The 18240-nt window shown below is 39.8% G+C and overlaps 1 protein-coding gene across 1 annotated transcript; it reads left to right on the top strand.

Moving 5' to 3' along the window:
• Window positions 1-8899: 8899 nt before the first annotated feature.
• On the top strand, window positions 8900-12139 carry LOC131237673 (MYB-like transcription factor 4). The gene is made up of 4 exons (XM_058235572.1): window positions 8900-9066; window positions 10090-10219; window positions 11048-11364; window positions 11658-12139. Exons 1-4 carry the CDS (start codon window positions 8937-8939, stop codon window positions 11690-11692), a joined length of 612 nt encoding a protein of 203 aa, XP_058091555.1. The 5' UTR covers window positions 8900-8936; the 3' UTR covers window positions 11693-12139.
• Window positions 12140-18240: the final 6101 nt, after the last annotated feature.

Here is an 18240-nt window from a genome sequence, read left to right as displayed (position 1 = left end):
AATAAATATTATTTTTCTGTGACGTGGGCCACCTGAGATTTGAATCTGCCTCGTTTTAAACTCATGAATTAAAATGAGGTGACAAAATTAATAGATGGTGTGGATAAAACACATCCACCGTGGTGGAGCCATCAGAGCTGTGACATCAGCTAAATTAAAATGAGGTGACAAAATTAATAGATGGTGTGGATAAAACACATCCATCATGGTGGAGCCATCAGAGCTGTGACATCAGCTAGCTGACTGGTGCTGGGGTCACTAGCCAAACCGCATCCCACCACCTACCCCGACAAAATAGGGAAGAAAAAGAAAAAGAAAAGAGGGTTATTCTCTCCCCTGCCCTTTTTATTTATTTATTTATTTTAATAAATGCACCACTTCCCTTGAATGGTAGTAATCCGTCTAACCATCGTGTAGGCCACCACTTGAATCGGAGATTTTTGGTTGGTGGTACCTTATTTTCTACTGTATGGCCAGCCATGTCATGTTATTTTTATATGATCTAATCTGTGCATCAAGTGACCTCCTCCATGATGACGACATTTCTAAAAAAATTAGTTCAATAAGATCATCAGGTGGGCCACACCAATGAAATCAATGGAAAACCGCCCAAGCAAATCCAAATTCTTGCAGTGGCCCACATTATGATTGGGTTGGACTGATTTCTGCGGCATCCGACTTTCAATGGCTGGGGGACACTTTTGGATGGTTTTGATGCCATCCATACACCTTTGTGAGTCCCACCTGCAACAATCTATAAAATAAGCTTACACTCCAAAAAAACAAAACAAAAAAAACAAAAAAAAAGGTAGCTCAACACCCTGAGGCCGGTTCTCTACTCGTTACCAGACACTACGTTATCCATTGCACATCACAGTGTGGTCCTAAAAGATGAAGCGGGGTCTCTCTCAACACCTTGTGTTGGGGACCACTGAATTGCATGTAATCTAACTTGTTCATCAGGTAGGCTCACCATGAAACTTACAACTCCTTAAAACCATAACTCACACCTAACCCACAACTCACACCAAACACTCTCATCTGTTCCCATCTGGTCTGGAACTCTCTCCTCTATTGCACCATACACCAATCGAAGATCGTACGGTTTTTTTGTGGGTCTTTCATCTAAGGTGAGGTCCCATCATATTAACGGTATAGATGGCTGAAATCAGTTTTTTTTTTCCTGGCATCATCCATCCATTATTTGGGCCCATGAAATTAACGGTCCGGATCTCTGAATGGGTTCATATTGTTTAGATCAAGACCGTTCATCCATTGGTCATGATCGGGCCATCCGTCCATTAATTATTATTGATTGTGGGTCCCATTGAGAATAACAAACACTGACAGCTGATCTTATTAACCATTTGGATAAGATGGTTAAAATCAATGGACTGGATGATCTTACTTATGGCTAGGATTGACAAGGTTACTGATGGCTACGGTCTTATATAATCTGGAAGTTTTTCTGAATTTCCAACCCTGCAAAAAGGGAGTGCCACGTGGACACTGGCCCAACATGCAAAAACAAATGGTACAGGTCAACGATCTGGATATTGTGCATCTAAATCCGTACGTTGCCAGATGTACAGTGACCCACATGTGAACAAATGGTAAAGATCATGGTCTAAATACATACAGTGCAACATGCACAGTAGGCCCACATGCATGATCAGATGGCCGAGCAGTGCCACGTGTACGGTGGGCTCCATGTGCACGATTAGGTGATAAAGGTCAATTGTCTAGAGCCACATGCACAATGAATGGTGTGGATCATGTGCGTTCAAGTCCGTGCAGTGCCACTTGTACACTGGCCCCACATGCATAGTTAGATAAACTGTGTTTGGTGGACCATGCAATTGTAATCACCGCGTCAGATTTCACAAATGATACTAGTTATATATAATTTAAATGCCACATGTAAAGGATACATATGGATGAATGGCATGGATATACATGCCCATTAATATAGGCAGCTAGGGTGGAGCTGGCCTCAACTTGACTTGGCTCAGCCATTGGTTGACCTCAGCTCAAACTTGGCTTGGCTCAGTCCTCGAGCCTGATTGGGCAGCTCAACTCAGTTCAGTCAATAGCTCGAGTTAGATCGAGCCGAGTACGAGCCAAGATTGAGTCGAGTTTGCCTGTGCAACATTTTTACAAACATTCAGACAGCACCTTCAAAATCCCACTGTTTGTAAAAGGGTGGTAATGGTTGTACAGGTATTTTATCAAACACTTTCTGAGCAACATAAAAATTAAGAAAAAATGGGTATTTGTTTCATGTACGTATCTTCTTTGCCACCTGCCACACTTCATTGGGTCATTTCATTAAACACTTAGTGAGCAACATCAATATCAAAGGGAGGAAGACTAAGGTGAGCACCTAAGAGAGGAGGGAAAGAATAAAGACGGAGAGGGAGTAAGACCAAAAGAGGGGTTAGAGATTATGGCATCAGGTAAGGAAAAAGGGGGCGCCGGCCGTGCGAGTGAGGGAAAAGGAGTAGTAGAGAATTTTATATATATATACACCCTCGCACCGAGTCGAGCTGAGTTCAAGCTGGATTCGATCCGAGTCGAGTTGAGCTGGGGCAAGCTTGAACTCGGCTTGAACTCGTTTTTGAGCTCCAAAAATCAGCTCGACTCGGTTCAAACTCAAGTTCGAATCGAGTTGAGTTGAGCAAGCCAACCGAGCTAGCTTGGTTCGTGTACACCCCTATAGGCCGCCCACAAATATAATGAACTATTATTGCAAACCATGGAATTGTAATTAACGTGTCATATTTCACAATTGATGCTGTTTATATAATTTAAATGTCATGTGTAAAGGATACATATGGATGAATGTCACATATATGCATGCCCATTAATATAGCCTCTACAAATATAATGAATTTCAAAATTCATAAGAAATCTCATGGTATCTATTACTGCGATCCCATAAATAGTAGTATCTCTAAAACAATCACTGCAAGTTAGACTGCTTCAATAAAATTGAAACGCTGTACTAATTAATTAGTTTGACTTTGAGCCCAATCTCATGGAAACTCACTGGTGGCATGACTTGTCGAGCTTGACAAAACCAGTCAATAGTGGGATTTTGTTTTCAAAATTTAAAATTATAAGTTATTTTAAAATTTTAAAAATGCTTAATATATGAATTAAAGAGCCTACCTCGTCTTCAAACCAAGAAGATGTTGCCATCACTCCACAATGAACATTTGTACTTTGTTTTTGAATTACTTTATTAGGCTCCGGTGACTTTTAATGCAGTTAATAATAAGAAATTATATAATATTAAAATACTGAATTAAGTCGGTTAAAGACTCATTTGAGCCTTTGGATTGACCCATCCAGTTGAGTTTTTGAGTTCTTGAACTATGATAAGCCATTAAGCTGCATTCACCAACTCTCTCAGGGCTCGTTTGAATAGTAAATAAGTTGTTTTTTCTACTTACAACAATAAGTAAGTAATTTATTTGAAGTAAATTTGGTTTATTATATTCTTTATGTATAGATTTTTTATTATTATTTGAAGTTATTTAATAACTTTAGTTTAATAAGTAAAAGTCAAGATAAGCCCCTTAAATCATAAATACACTCCCTTATTATATATTATTGGGAGAGTGGTTATTGCAACACATGCAGGGAGTGACTTTTAGAGGGGAGATAAAAATGTAGGGAAATGTTGGAGTGTGCTACTTGGGCGTATAAAGGCAGGTAGGAGTGGGTAAACTCAAGCTGTTTGCTTTACATGGATTATTCAATTAATGGGCACGCACTTTTTCAAGGTTTTGTCGATGCTGTACCTATCCTAAAAATCTCATTTAATCTTCCATAAAATCTCAAGAAATATAACTCTCCTCAAATTAGTTGGATGGTCTGCTAATAATGCTATACATAATACAAATTAATATAGAATATGTTATTTAATGAAGGTCTCAGGTTCAAATGATTAGAACAAAGGTGATGGTTCACCCAACTGAGAACATCTAGCTTCCAACCCATTGATCAATATATTGGCCCTACCATGAAAAGTACTTTATAAAAAAAATATAGCCCTATCCACTCATCAAGTGAACCACCATTTGATCAATACATTGGCTCATTTGATGAGTTGATATGCTGATTTTTGCATTGAATGATCCTCATGGAGGGGCTTTTTTTTTTCCACATGCACCCATGCATGCTGTAGAGGGATTTCACCACCCAAGACCTCGTGTTGAAACTCCTCAGAGTCTACCACTGAGATAACGACTCGAACCCAATCCTCATGGCGAGGCTAACACATTCTAAGGTTGGATGTCACAAGCCCTTTTAGGTTGGGAGTAATTTACAGGGTGGACTGTAAACCCATGGTCCAACTAGTTGGACGTGATCAGACCCTAGAGATCCTGTTATTTATAGGTTTTATACAACACCTATTTCGAGGTGGGTCACGCGTTCAAAACCTCACCCAACAAGCTGTTAGCCCTGCCACACCTAAACTGTGTGCAGGTATTTTCTTACTGGGTGGGGCCTTGACCCTGAGCCCACCTTGATGTATGTGTTATATATCTATGCTGTCAATCTGTTTTGATAGGTTAATTTATGGCATGGTCCAAAAAATTAGGGAGATCCAAGTCTCAGGTGGACCACACAGTAGGGATTGGATTCCTTTCAACACCTGTTGCCAACACTGCATGCAACGCACATGTGGACCCATCGTCTTGTGCGTGTGAAATCCATTCCGTTAATCAGGTTCGGCTCTACATGTTAAGCCCTTAGACAAAAAATCAGCCTAATCTACGACCTATATGGGCCACACTACATGGAGCAGTGGGTAAGATGACATGACAACTTGGACGCCCATCATTCATTATTTGTGCAGCCCACGGTCTCTCAACGTGCCATCTAACCCGTTACTCCGGTGCAATCCATCGTGATGACAAGAAATGACTGAAATTAACCTGATACAAAACTCAAGTGGGCCACACAACATTGATTTTGAGGTTTTACCCGTGATTATACATTATTACTCGGATTGCCCATAGCTAGAGCTAGGCATCAGTCCGGATCGGATCGGATTAGGTCCAACTCGACCCGATCCAAAGTCTTAGTGGCCTGATCCGAACTCGATCCGATCCGGGACCAAGTCTGGGTCACCTGACTCGGACCGATCCGATACATGGTAAGCCTGACTCGAATCGAGTCCGACTCGGTCATGGAAACCGAGTCGGATCGGGTTCTGTAGGATTCGGATTGTATGAATTTAATCTAACTGTTTCATATGATGTGGTCCACTTCAGCCTTTAATTTACCTTCTTTTTAGGCTCAAGGCCTAAAATGATATGTCAAATGGATGAACGTGCTAGATAAAACATATACATCAAGGTGAGCCCCCACATGGCTCTGAAAGAACTCTCTGTACTGTATGCATGCTTTTACTTGACGTGTGTTACGTGTAGTGCACGAAATTGCAGTGATTGCTTTTCACGCAAGTAACTTGCTACACCGACGTTAGTAAGTTCTGTGGGTCTGACAATGGGGTATGTGTTATATCCAAATTGTCCATCCATTTGGCGAGCTCGTCAGAAGGCTGGAGATGAAAAAAAAGATAGATCTAACTATCAAGTGGACCACACAAAATGTTTAACGGTGAAAATCATTCTCTGCTGCTATTTGTGGTGGGGTCCAGATGATCTTTGGATATTATTCATTTTTTGGATAATGCTCCACAATGATCTCTAAAAATATATGAATGGTGTAGATATAATAAATACATCACTGTGGGGCCCATATAACTTTGATCTCCTTTGAACCGTTCGTACAACTTAGAGCTTGAGGAGCGTCAGTTTCATCTTCCCACGCCGTACCTAGCTAGCTAGCATAGCTACGGAAGCGGATTGTGTACTATGTAACTCAGTACGGTAAGTGTATTGAGTAAACTTTGTGGGGTCCACCGCGATTTACATATTTTCTCTACTCCGTCCATCTATTTTAATAGATAATTTTATGGTTTCATCCCAAAAATGAGATATATCCAAATTTCAAGTGGACCTCACCACGGGAAATAGTGTGAATTGAAATTCTACCATTGAAAATTTCTTGGGGCCCACAGAAGTTTTGGATCAAGCTGATATTTGTTTTTTACCTTCATCCATGTCTGCATAATCTTATGAACCGGTTGGATGACAAATAAAAATCACTGTGGCCTTAGCAAGGTTTCAACGGTGGAAGTCATTATTCGCATGGTTTCTTAAACCGTGCTCCACTTGAGCTTTTGGAATACTTCTATTTTAGACTCAACCACTAAAATGATCTCGAAAAATAGATGGACGGCAAGGATAACCCAATACATTCATGGCAGGCCCAACTGAGTTTACTCTGTACAATAGAAGCGTAATGAGTAACTTAGTATGCAATCCTTCCCTATTTCCTAGGCTACAGCTGTAGCTGGTGTGTGGTACTGAAGCTGACGGTTGGCTACTCCCTGTGTTCTGTGTTTGGTGATCTGTGGGCCCCACCATTATGTATGTATTTCATCGATGCCGTTCATTCATTTTTACAGATCATTTTAAGGCTTGATACAAAATATTAGAGGGATAAAAATCTCAAGTGGACCACACTACAGGAAAACAATAATGATTGGATATCCTCCATTAAAATCCTCCTAAGGCTCCAGATCGGGTCGAATCTAATCGGATCGGGTTTCGAATTGGATCGGCCCGGATTGATCACGATCCAAAAATCATTCGGATCTGAACTACCTAACTAGATTTGCCCTGATCCAGGCCGTCGGTTCAGTTAGGATCGGGTCGGATCCATCGGATCGGATTCGTTTTGCCCAGCTCTACAAGCAGCCTGTTGCCCTGATGGGGCTCACCATGATGTTTGTGTTAGACCATTCCGAACATCCTTTTTCCTTAGCTCAGTTTAGAACATGAGCCCAAATAAGGCAGATGAAAAGCTCAAGTGGACCACATTCCAGGAAACGGTGTGGATTGAACGCCCAAACAAGAAAATCTCTCGCACTCCATAGAAGTTTTGGATCAAGCTGATATTTGTGTTTTCCCTTTATCCAGGTCAGAGTCACCTTGTGAACGGATTGGATGGCAAATAAACATCACCGTGAGCACTAGGAAGGTTTCAACGGTGGACGTTTTATTACTACTATTTCATGCTGTGTGGTCCACTTAAGCTTTGGATTTGCCTCATGTATGGTGACATGCCTTAAAATGAGCGGATGAAACAGGTGAACAGAGTGGATATGGTACATTCATCACGGTAGGCCCCACATACTTAGGACTGTCCATTTCCTACGAGGTTACCCACCTTAGTCGTGAATCTGATTGGTTCTTGGGATGCACGTTGAAATGAGGGTTGGCACCTGAAAGACGGAGTGGATGTTACGCAAACAACATGCAGAGCTTGGTTGTTGCACGTGCTGCGGACGACTAGTGTCGTAGTGAATTCTGGAGGTGTGGGATAAATGCAGGTCAATCCAGACCGTCCAAATAGTACGGCATAGCGTGGGTGAAGATGTTCTGAAAATCACTATACTCGAAGAATCCCAACCATCCAATTGATGGCTAAAATGCTCAACAATCCAGATTCAAGGATCGCAATCAAAGGTCTAGATCTCACAGCGGAGCTCAGGCTACGCTCCATCCACAATGGGGCTAACGTGTTGGACGGCCTAGATTGACATGCATAAATGCCACGTATAAGGTAGTTGAGAGACCACCTAAAAATCGGTACGTGGACAATCGTTGTAGTTTCCGTCCAGCGCGGGATGGAAAATAACATAAGCTATCGGTCAACGTGGAAGCATGCGAGGCGCAACTTTCGTTTCGGGAAGGAAAGGAGTTCGTTTTTACTCTGTCCTGACTCAGAATCCAGCGTATGTCGCCACCCACTGGACCCCACAAGCTGAAATGGTCCAATATTTTGAACCATCCACGTTATAGTTACTGTAATAATTAATCTACTACCCATAATCAGATTTCAGTGATGATTCTGATATTCAATATTTACAGTTGAATGTGATCCATTGATAAGTTTGTTTCTATTGTTCTCAATTCATATTTATATATGGATTTGAAAAATAATTTTTTAATTATAATTAATATTTTATCTTCTAATAATTAGGATAAAAGGAATGGACGGTTCAGATCATTGTAAAAGTCATCATGTGGACCCTAAAGGGCTGTGACATACGTTATCCATTAATCGCGACAGAGGCAAAACAAAACAAGAACGGAGAGGAGGAAACGTATTATACGGCGAGGAGCATGTTTTAAATGTATACATGGTTTTTAGTTCTTACAACTGGGATCCATAGGTCAGTAATCCAGTCCATTAATTTATTGTATCCCAGAGGGGATGGACCGTTTAAAATATTTCATGATTTAAATATATACACTATAGTTGGAAAAGTTTCAGTTGAATATGGACCGTTGCTTTAATTTTCTTCTGAACCGTCTATTTGTAAGACACAAATCGAAAGGTTACATGAACCCCATTAGGAGGATGTTTTTGATAAGGTCTAAAGAAGACGAGTTGCAGCGTATCAATGGTTTAGATTACCTAAACATGGGCCCCACTTGGAAGAGTAAGAAAAATTCGGACGTAATTTTGTATGAAGTCGCAAGTGAATAGTGGAAGAGAAGCTAAGAAAAGGACAGGTACTTAACGGCAACTAACTTACCACCCAAGCTCACACCCGCGAACCACCGGTCAAATTCAACTCTTTCTATACAAGCTTCGAAACCCTATTTATCTCCTAATCCTTTCTTTCTCTCGTTTGTGCTCTAAGGGTGCTCTCTTTCTCTTCCCTGCTCTTCTCTACTCCTGTTCTGTTCTCTTCTCTTCTCTCTCTCTCTCTCTCTCTCTCTCTCTCTCTCTCTCTCTCTGTGTGTGTGTGTGTGTGTGTGTCTCTGTCTATTGGTGTTGTTAGAATGAGAAAACCTTGCTGTGATAAGCAAGACAAGAACAAAGGAGCATGGTCTAAACAAGAAGATCAGAAGCTTATTGATTACATCCGAGCCCATGGGGAAGGTTGCTGGAGATCTATCCCCCAGGCTGCAGGTTCCCTCTCCCTCTCTCTCTCTCTCTCTCTCTCTCTCTCTCTGTATTTTGAATGACCCCATAAAACTAATGTGCTCCAGACTTATGAGCTTTGTTAAGCCCGCACGCCATATACAAGTCAGCTAATGCAGACGCCACCACATATGCTATCATGGCACACAGTTGAAAGATCCAGGCCATCCATTATAGGGGTCCCACTATGTAAATTCCACCACTTAGGTGGCGTGTGCGTTAGCCAACACAAAGCTCCATACATGTTAAAACACCCAATAATAAATGAACGGAGATATCATAATATTCAACAACATACACGGGTATGTTTGTACGTACGTACTTAAGCAATGATTCTGTAGAACCATATTCACTGAATACATGGGAATGTGATATATGTACGTTATGTGTATGCATGTATGTGATCAATGCTTCTGTAAAACTCATGTGCACTCGATATACATATACATATACATACCCTCCCACAACGGTCTAGTACCCGGAAATTGTCCCTTTGTGACCTTATTTTGCTGGCTTGCTTGTTAGCTAGGTTAGAGCTGATCCAATCATCAAATGGGGCACCATGGAAAACAATAGACAACTTCCTGATGACCTCCTAAATCAAGTGTAGCCCACCTATTGAATTGATTCGTGTAATTTCTGAGACTGTTGTAACGTGGGGCAACCATGATGGACGGGTTCGATGCGATATAGACAAAACCGTTGGGCCCAAATACAATTTGGAAGATATGGGGTGGTTGTCTATTAGTTTCTATGGTGTGCTCACTTGATGAATATTGGATTGTCCTAATTTTTAGGGTCTTCCATCATTATAGTGGGGTGCACATGTTAGAAATAATGAATATTGTCACACACGCTCCACATGAGCTCCCACACGACTAAACTCCATGATAAAATGAATTTTAATGACATGTTATGAATTGAGAAAGTTTATTAGCAAGAACATTAGTTCATAAATGTTCCGTGAAAGCTGCAACATAAACCCTAATGCCGATTTTTTGTTGTGGTTAGGATTGCTTCGTTGTGGTAAAAGCTGTAGGCTGAGATGGATAAACTATCTGAGGCCAGACCTCAAGAGAGGCAACTTCGCCGAGGATGAAGAAGATCTCATAATCAAGCTCCATGCCCTCCTTGGCAACCGGTTAGATATATATCCTCTCCAATATTCTCAAGTGAATAGATTAACGGCTCCACATGCACGTGTGGTCCCAGCTTCGATCAAGACAGGCTGTTGGATCCAAAGGGGTCCATACGTGTGTTGCACCTTGCCAGAACAGGTGCAACAAATGGGTTATATGAGACCTAGCTGTGATTATTCTCAGCTCACCATAACTCAAGTGGATCATGAAGAGGGATGATCAAGTGCATTCCAACGCATGGAAATCACCATTTGTTCGATTTGTGTGGGGCCCTCCCATGATGTCTATATGAGATCCCACTTGTTAATTGCCTCCTCATCCGCACCGTACATCGCAAGACTCATCCTTATCAAAACCTCAGGTGGGACACACCAAGGACCAAATGTACAATCATGCCTAAAACCTTTGTAGTCACTTGTTTTGGCCCACCTAAAATTTGGAATGGCTTGATTTCCTGTAAGTCCCTTTATCCTTGCAGTCACACCAGATTACTTGGATGGATCACACACACAGGCGATAGACCCCCATATTCCATCCGGAAGTCGCCCTATTCCCAGCTTCTTAGGGCCAGGAGGAGGCCTGAGCCTTAAATGTGCTTTTCTTTTCTTCTTTTTTCCTCCAAAAAGTAGGAGCACACCACCTATAACATAACTTTGTTAATATGTCGAAAAAGCTACACAATCATTTAGGGCATTTTACTTATGCATTCATGTATGTATATATACACACACATACATATACGGCCTTGAGAAATGACACTCAAATATCATTACTATTATGTATTAAACATGTATTGATATGTACGTTATATGTTTGATTGATGGTTCCAGATGGTCGTTGATCGCTGGGAGGTTGCCGGGCCGCACAGACAATGAGGTTAAAAACTACTGGAATTCCCATTTGAGGAGAAAGCTTATAAACATGGGAATTGATCCCAATAATCACCGATTGGGCCGCCGCACCCCTTCACACCAACAGCATAAAGGTGTCTCTAACAATTCGACATCGTCCGGTTCGAAGAGCCAAGTATGCCAACCACAACAATGGCTGAGATCTCACAGGGACAATGATCAAGTGTCTGACATGGCCAGTTGCCTCGACGATCATACCAGCACATTGCCTGATTTGAACCTTGATCTCACCACAGGTATAGCTTCTTGTTCTTTCACACCAGAGGCGCAGCAACACGAGGAACCCGACATGCTAAGACGCCTGGAACACAAATCATCTCCAACACTTCTTCTCTTTAGATGATCGAATAACTAGATATGGGAAGGCTACTACTCATTTAGGTGGGCCCCACCATGTACGTAAGGTCGTCTGAAAATACGTCAGTTTGATCATCCGGTGGACCCCACATTTGAGAAACGAGGGCTAGTTAAACGGAATTCACTTATGTAGCGAAGCTAATGTTTGTATGTGACATGTCTGATTTTACAGAACGGGTGGGGTGGGACCCATCTACAAAGAGATGAATGGACGGATAAGAAGTAGGTGAGACTGACTGTTATATCCGAACTCATGACGTCTCAAGCAACTCGTCTGAGGGTTTGAACCCAGTTCAGCGGGACTCTTTTGCATTTGCGAGTTCAAGCCTTGAAAAATAGAAAGTGGATAAGATAAAACCCAAGTGAAGGAATTGGGAAGGTGCATGCCAAATTAATTCAACTCATTTTCACTATTGGGTTTGATTTTATATTGTATGTGGTGTCCTTTTGTCGCTTAAAATGGTATGCCCACAAGTAATTTGAGAGAGTTGGACCATTGAATTTTGGTGTACTAGTTTTAATAAGAGATTATTTGAATTTTTATAGTTTTGATATGTAAGAATGTATTAGGTTTATAGGATAATTTTCTTTTTAATTAATGTGTATATATGTCGATATCCTTTTAAATTTCTAAATATCTCCTAGTCTTCTATATATCTTTGTTGTTATCAGTGAATTAAATGAGTTATAGTTTTCATGGTTTATGATGGTCCACAATATTATATTTGATACCAACCAAACAACACTTGCAACAATACATATTAACATACTACATTTTTATTTTCTGCTTATGTATTTGTCGCAAGGATGAACGTGATGAGGTCGATTAAGGATAACTACTCTGAATCCACGGAGCTTCTCTGGACTCCTCACAGAGACTTTTTGAATCCACGAGGAAAGAAATCAAGAACAATAGAAATAAATTCTAATAAATTCATAATTTGATTGATCAATAAAATAAATGAGTTCACAACCCTTTAAATAGGGATACCAAGAAATGGGAGAGAAATCAGAAGCAAACTACAACTAAAACTCCTATAATTCGCAACTTACTATAAATAGTAAACTTACTATTTATAAATGGTCATGATGTCTACTAGCACGCAAGGTTTTCGGCCAAAAATAGTAAGTGTCCTATTTGGCTTCACCAAACCTTTCTCCTAATTATTCTAAGCTCTTTTCACATTGGGCGCAACTCCTAAAGCCCAACGGATGAAGAGTTATACTCAAACTAAAACTTACTATTTATAGAAAAAATGGAATTAAAATAGGAAAACGACCGTCGATCTGGGGGTATTTTGCAAATCCGGCTTGCACAACCTAGCATAGCGGGTTGGGTGGCTAAAGTAGCCCGTTCTACCCCAAATCATATATTTTACGCCATATGACTCATTTCGGATTGCGAGATACACCCGATCTAATTAATGTTTGACAGTCTGGATCGCTTTTGTCGTCAACTGGGCCTTTTTTGATCCATCTTGGCCATGAAACTGTCCATGACCCACTCTACATCAGTATTACTTCATAGGATGATCCAAGTCATGATAAGGGTGGACAATTCCATGAAGATTACCTTGAGCAATTCTTAACAATCCACTCATCAGGTTGGTCACATATTTAGATTGAGTAAGCTGTGTGAATTGATTTTGAAGGTGTAGCCCACCTTCTGAATGGGCCATCTTGTTTTCATCCTTGGAGATCTTTGTGATGGGGTCCACCTTTTAATGGCTTGGGTGTGATGTGTAAGTGATGTGTCAATGGAAAAGCGTGGACTATTAAGTTCACCTAGGACTATTAGGTGAGACTGATGGTTATAACTGAACTTTTGATGTCTTGAGGAACTGATCAAGGATTTGAACTTAGTCCACTAAGGACATTTTTGTATTTGCGACTTCGGGCCTCGAAAAATAGAAAGATCGCAATTTGGAAGGTGCCATGTAGAGCAGATCATTTCTATCTCTAAATATCTAAATATATATCTCTCATCTCTTATATATATATATATATTTCTGAAGGTGGGAGCACACCACTTGTAACTTTGTTGATATGGAAAACTGGCCATACAAAATTCTAAAGGGCACCACAAAATAGCCTGCCTTCGCGAACTATGTAGCTCCTATATACAACACATAATAGAGAAATGCATAAACAATCTGAAACCAAAAGATACACACAAAGGGCTTCCCAACTACACTGCAAAACAAGCAGGGAGTCAACAAAGAATCAAGTTGTAATCACAACATACCTTTAAATCCTAAACAAATGCAATGAGCAAAAGCCAATTGGGCCCATCCAATTAACCATGAATTCCAGAAAGATGGCCAGAACAGAATGCAAGCCCACAACAAAGCATATCCTGATGGGAACCATGGAGACCAACAACTAAAGGACCACTAACTTCTGACTTGATTAGTAACACCTTTTACAAAATGCTTCCTAAGCATAATGATTTCAAAACTATATCTAAAACTCTCAGGCCACCTCGAACAAAAACCACATCTGGTATAAAAGAAGTAGAGGCAGGCAATAAGACACCACAACTTCCATAACAGGGCAACAACTTAGTTCATTGAAGTAGACTCAGTGGTTTATTGAACTTCTGTAAGAGATGCCTCTAGCTTCTCAAGATCACTAGAAATAAAAGACCACAAAACTATATGTAAGTGCTATAATGTGTAAAGCACATCTTGTTTGTTAAATTTCGTTTAGACAAAACAGCTAATAAAGTGGCCTTCTAGTGTGGGTCAAGATGGAAAGTTCAAGCTCTACTAAAATTCAAGTCAAGTACAAGATCAAGATGGAAAGTTCAAGTTCTACTAAGATTAAGATGGAAAGTTCAAGTTAAGTTCAAGTTCTACTAAAGTTCTAGTAGAAGATCAAGCTCTATTTAGAAATTCAAGTTCTATTGAAGAATCTAGTAGAAGAACAAGCTTCATAAAGTTCAACCATCTAATCTACTTCAAAGTTCAGTCATTTTAGGTATTATAAACCTTAGAAAGACCTTAGGTTTAGGTACTTTCAAAATATATTTTAAATAGGTTTTTATGCTTATATTTGGCTAAGGTTCGACTAGCCTAAGTTGTGGCTCGACTAGTCTAAGAATTTTTCTACTAGTCCTAGTTCAAATCAAAGTGAAATAGATTTTTTGTTAACCTTCGACCAGTTGAGGAAGTTGCTTGACCAGTTGAAAGTGAGCCTTCGACCAGTTAAGGGTTACTCAACTCGAAGTCTAGCAACTGAATCAGTTTAGATTTTTTGCACCATCGATCAGTCGAAGACCATGCTTGACCAGTCGAACAAGGCCCTCGACTAGTCGAAGATCTGTTACACCTTATCGCGCTCAAATTTAAAAATTTGTTGGAACTAAATCTGATTCTTTAGACGAGTTGAAGTAATAATTTCTTTACCTATAAATTGAGGCTTTCTCTCAATCCGAAAATACAATTCAAGTCTATCAAATCCTTCTACAAGAGATTGAGAAGCCCTTGTTATATTCAAGCTATTGCACAGTATTTATAAAATATTTTTAATAATTTTGTTTAATTCATTGATCTCTTATTCTGTCAATTTTATTTTATAAAGAGTGTAAATACTCTTCCTTTTGAAATCTTAAAGAAATTCAAATAAGTAGCCATTAGTTTGAATCTATTTAAAATCAATCTAGAACCTTGAATCCTTGTCTATATGACTGAACATTGAATGATCTATATTCAAGAGAAGTGGTTCGACGGCTACATCGACAGATATGTCTTCAAATGTGAAAATAAGTATATAATTCTTTTGTATTTTGGTTTTATTGAGATAGCCAGAAAATCTTATTATTGTCTTTCCTGAGATAGCCATAAAATCTCAGTGAGTGGTTTTTTTTTGTTTGTGATGGCTCGCTAAAATCACAATTATATTAGGTTTTAAAGTGTTTCTGTGAAAAGCTTATTTATAGTAAAAGTCAATATCACGTGGAGAGTGATTATTGGAATTGGAGTAGGTGTGGTTGTTTGAGAACAATTGTTGACATACCGAACCACTATAATTCTTGGTGTTGTGGTGAATGCGTTTATTTTTTATGTGTTGAATGGTTGTAATCTCTTTAAGTTAAAGTGATAAGTACTTGTAATAGTTTAGCTTTTATTTACTCTTGCTTGGTTTAGAATTTTGATTCTTACAAGTTTTGTGAAATAAGGTTGTCCTACTTAAACTTATTTGGGTGAAGGTTGTCCTATGAATTAGTTTGAATCAACGTTTTAATACTAGTGCAATTAAGACATCTGATTTATTTATTATTTCTGTACTTTATTTAATTATTTGGCATAGTCCTATTCACCCTCTCTCGGATTGTTTAAGCTCTCATTTTCACTATAACATAAGTAATATTGCCAAAAGCATATTTGAAGCTCCCACAAAGGCCAACCATCATCTAGTAGCCTAATCTGCAGCATAGTTGGACCATCAACTCGAACCTTCACACCAATTAATGCCCAGACAATACACCTGCAGAGGGTTCCACTTAGCAAGATAAAGGACTAAGATACTGCAGAAAAATACATTGGTACACAACAAACACTTATAAACATCCCGCTGATCCTACAATTGCCTACAACCATTTACCCTCAATAATTCACAATTCCCCATCCATCTATTACATCTTAGGCCGAACACAGTCCATGTGGATATGAAAACTAATAATTCCTTCGCAACAACCAATCCCAACTTTGAAGAGACTACCACACTATGAGAGGATATAAAGATTATGACAAGCATCGAAACTGGAGATCGGCACACCGCAGATACATTGAAAATAGTGATCACAATAAGAAGCTCCAACCCTGTCTCTATATGCTCCCAATATACCAACAATCCAAGCCTCAATTCGTTCCTAACTGCAGCAGATGCACATGAAAATCAGACAGAATGCCCCTGCATTGATCTATCAATACTACCTTACATTGTCACCTCTACTTTTGCTCTAAAAGTTGACTACATTCAAAGGGAAAATCTGCCAGAGGACTGACAAATCCTCCTTATATGCAACTTTTCATTTCTCTCTAATGTTGCTCAGCCCCTAGGCATCCCAAGTGAGCCAATCTCTGGATTCATGAGGGAGTTCATCTCTTCTAGTGTAAATTTTATCTTTAAGGCTATCACTTCCTGTCTGAGTAAGGCTATCTACAACAGAGTTATTCTCTTGATAAACGTGAGAAAAATATATGGTGAGGTTGGATGAATATTCTTCTTTAATCAATCCCATAGTGTACCAGATCTGTCAGATGATTTGTTTAGACAGATTATTAATTACTTTTGTTACCACCAGTGAGTTTGATTCTACGCAGATATTATCAAGGTTGAACTGCTTATGGATTTGCAGACCATCTAATATAGCCTTCACCTCCATGACATTGTTTGAGGCTCTCCTATAATAGTGGTGAAAAGGAAAAATAAATTTACCTTCTACATACTCCACCTCTGCCTATTCCCAAGTTCTTTTTAAAGGATCCATCTATGTTCAGCTTGACCTACCCTGATGGCGGTTGAAGCCATTTGGTGAGGGTCACTTTCGTAAGATTCTCTTCCTCTGAGAAGATGCTAAGAGCTTGCAATTTCACTTTTTTCAAAAAAGAGCCCGAGGACACACCTTTCATTCGACCTATGGCTTCCCTTGTCCATCTTAGCACATTTGAGATGACCTTGCCTGCCTCAACCTTCTTATCTTCAAACTTATGCGCGTTTCGATCTAGCCATAACTCCCATAATATGAAGGAAGGAGTTAGGCCCTTAAGGATCTTGAATATAGAAATTTTTTTTAACAAGGCTTGCACCATAATTTGTATTTAATGTGAATATTGAGTATGTTTTTAACTCTTATACCAAAGAGGTTCTATACTGCAGAGACCCAGTTCCCCTTTACATAAGAGGTGACTCAGATCCTCAGTAGCACTTAAAGGAGTGTTTATAGTTGAGGCAAAAGGGGTGATGGCCTCTGAGGAGGGGATATCGGTGGAGGGGCTTTGTTGGTCATCTTGGACATTCCTAAGGATAGTGGAGCTGACATAATTAGAAGAGTTCTAGTAGCATCACACACAGCTTGATGCCAAATGCACTCCTTTACACTAGACTATCGACTTGCCTGGGACTGCTAAGTTCAAAACTTTCCATGTAAACACTACAATCTTTGGGGGGATGAGATTGTGCCAGCACCATTTTGCCCAAAACTGAGATTCATGTCTCTACCTCACAAAATTTCAGGCTCGTAGAAAACTTGCTTGATGAAGTCGCGGTCCACACTAAAGAGTCATCCCTGTCTTGCAACGTCAGCCTCATACCTTTGATATGTGCCTGTTGAGAGTTTAGAATAATGGACTGAAGCGTCGATGATTTCACATTTCTTCCAGATTTAGTAAATCAGATATTGTCATTGATTAAGAATAGGAGGGACACTGACAACTTCATCATCAATTAGGGCTCCCAAGCCTAACCAGTTATGATTTTCCCCTTCTTACCAACCACCTAGTGTTGTATAAGACCAGAAGCAAAACACAACAATGTTTTGTCGTGATTGTCCCCGATTCTACATATCATTGTAAATTTCTCTTGTATTTATTATAATATTTATCTTTCATGAGCTTTGCCTATAAAGATTTTCCTTAAATGAGGTTCCAAACCACCTTCATTCTTTGACATTTTATGACCTCTATTACTCTTTTGACATCCAAGCCACCTTCGGACTGTGGGATGCGTGACTTGGACCACCAGACCCAATA

The sequence above is a fragment of the Magnolia sinica genome, chromosome 2, assembly GCF_029962835.1.
Source record: "Magnolia sinica isolate HGM2019 chromosome 2, MsV1, whole genome shotgun sequence".
Classification (NCBI taxonomy): domain Eukaryota; kingdom Viridiplantae; phylum Streptophyta; class Magnoliopsida; order Magnoliales; family Magnoliaceae; genus Magnolia; species Magnolia sinica.
This window is presented reverse-complemented; position numbering and strand designations above follow the sequence as displayed.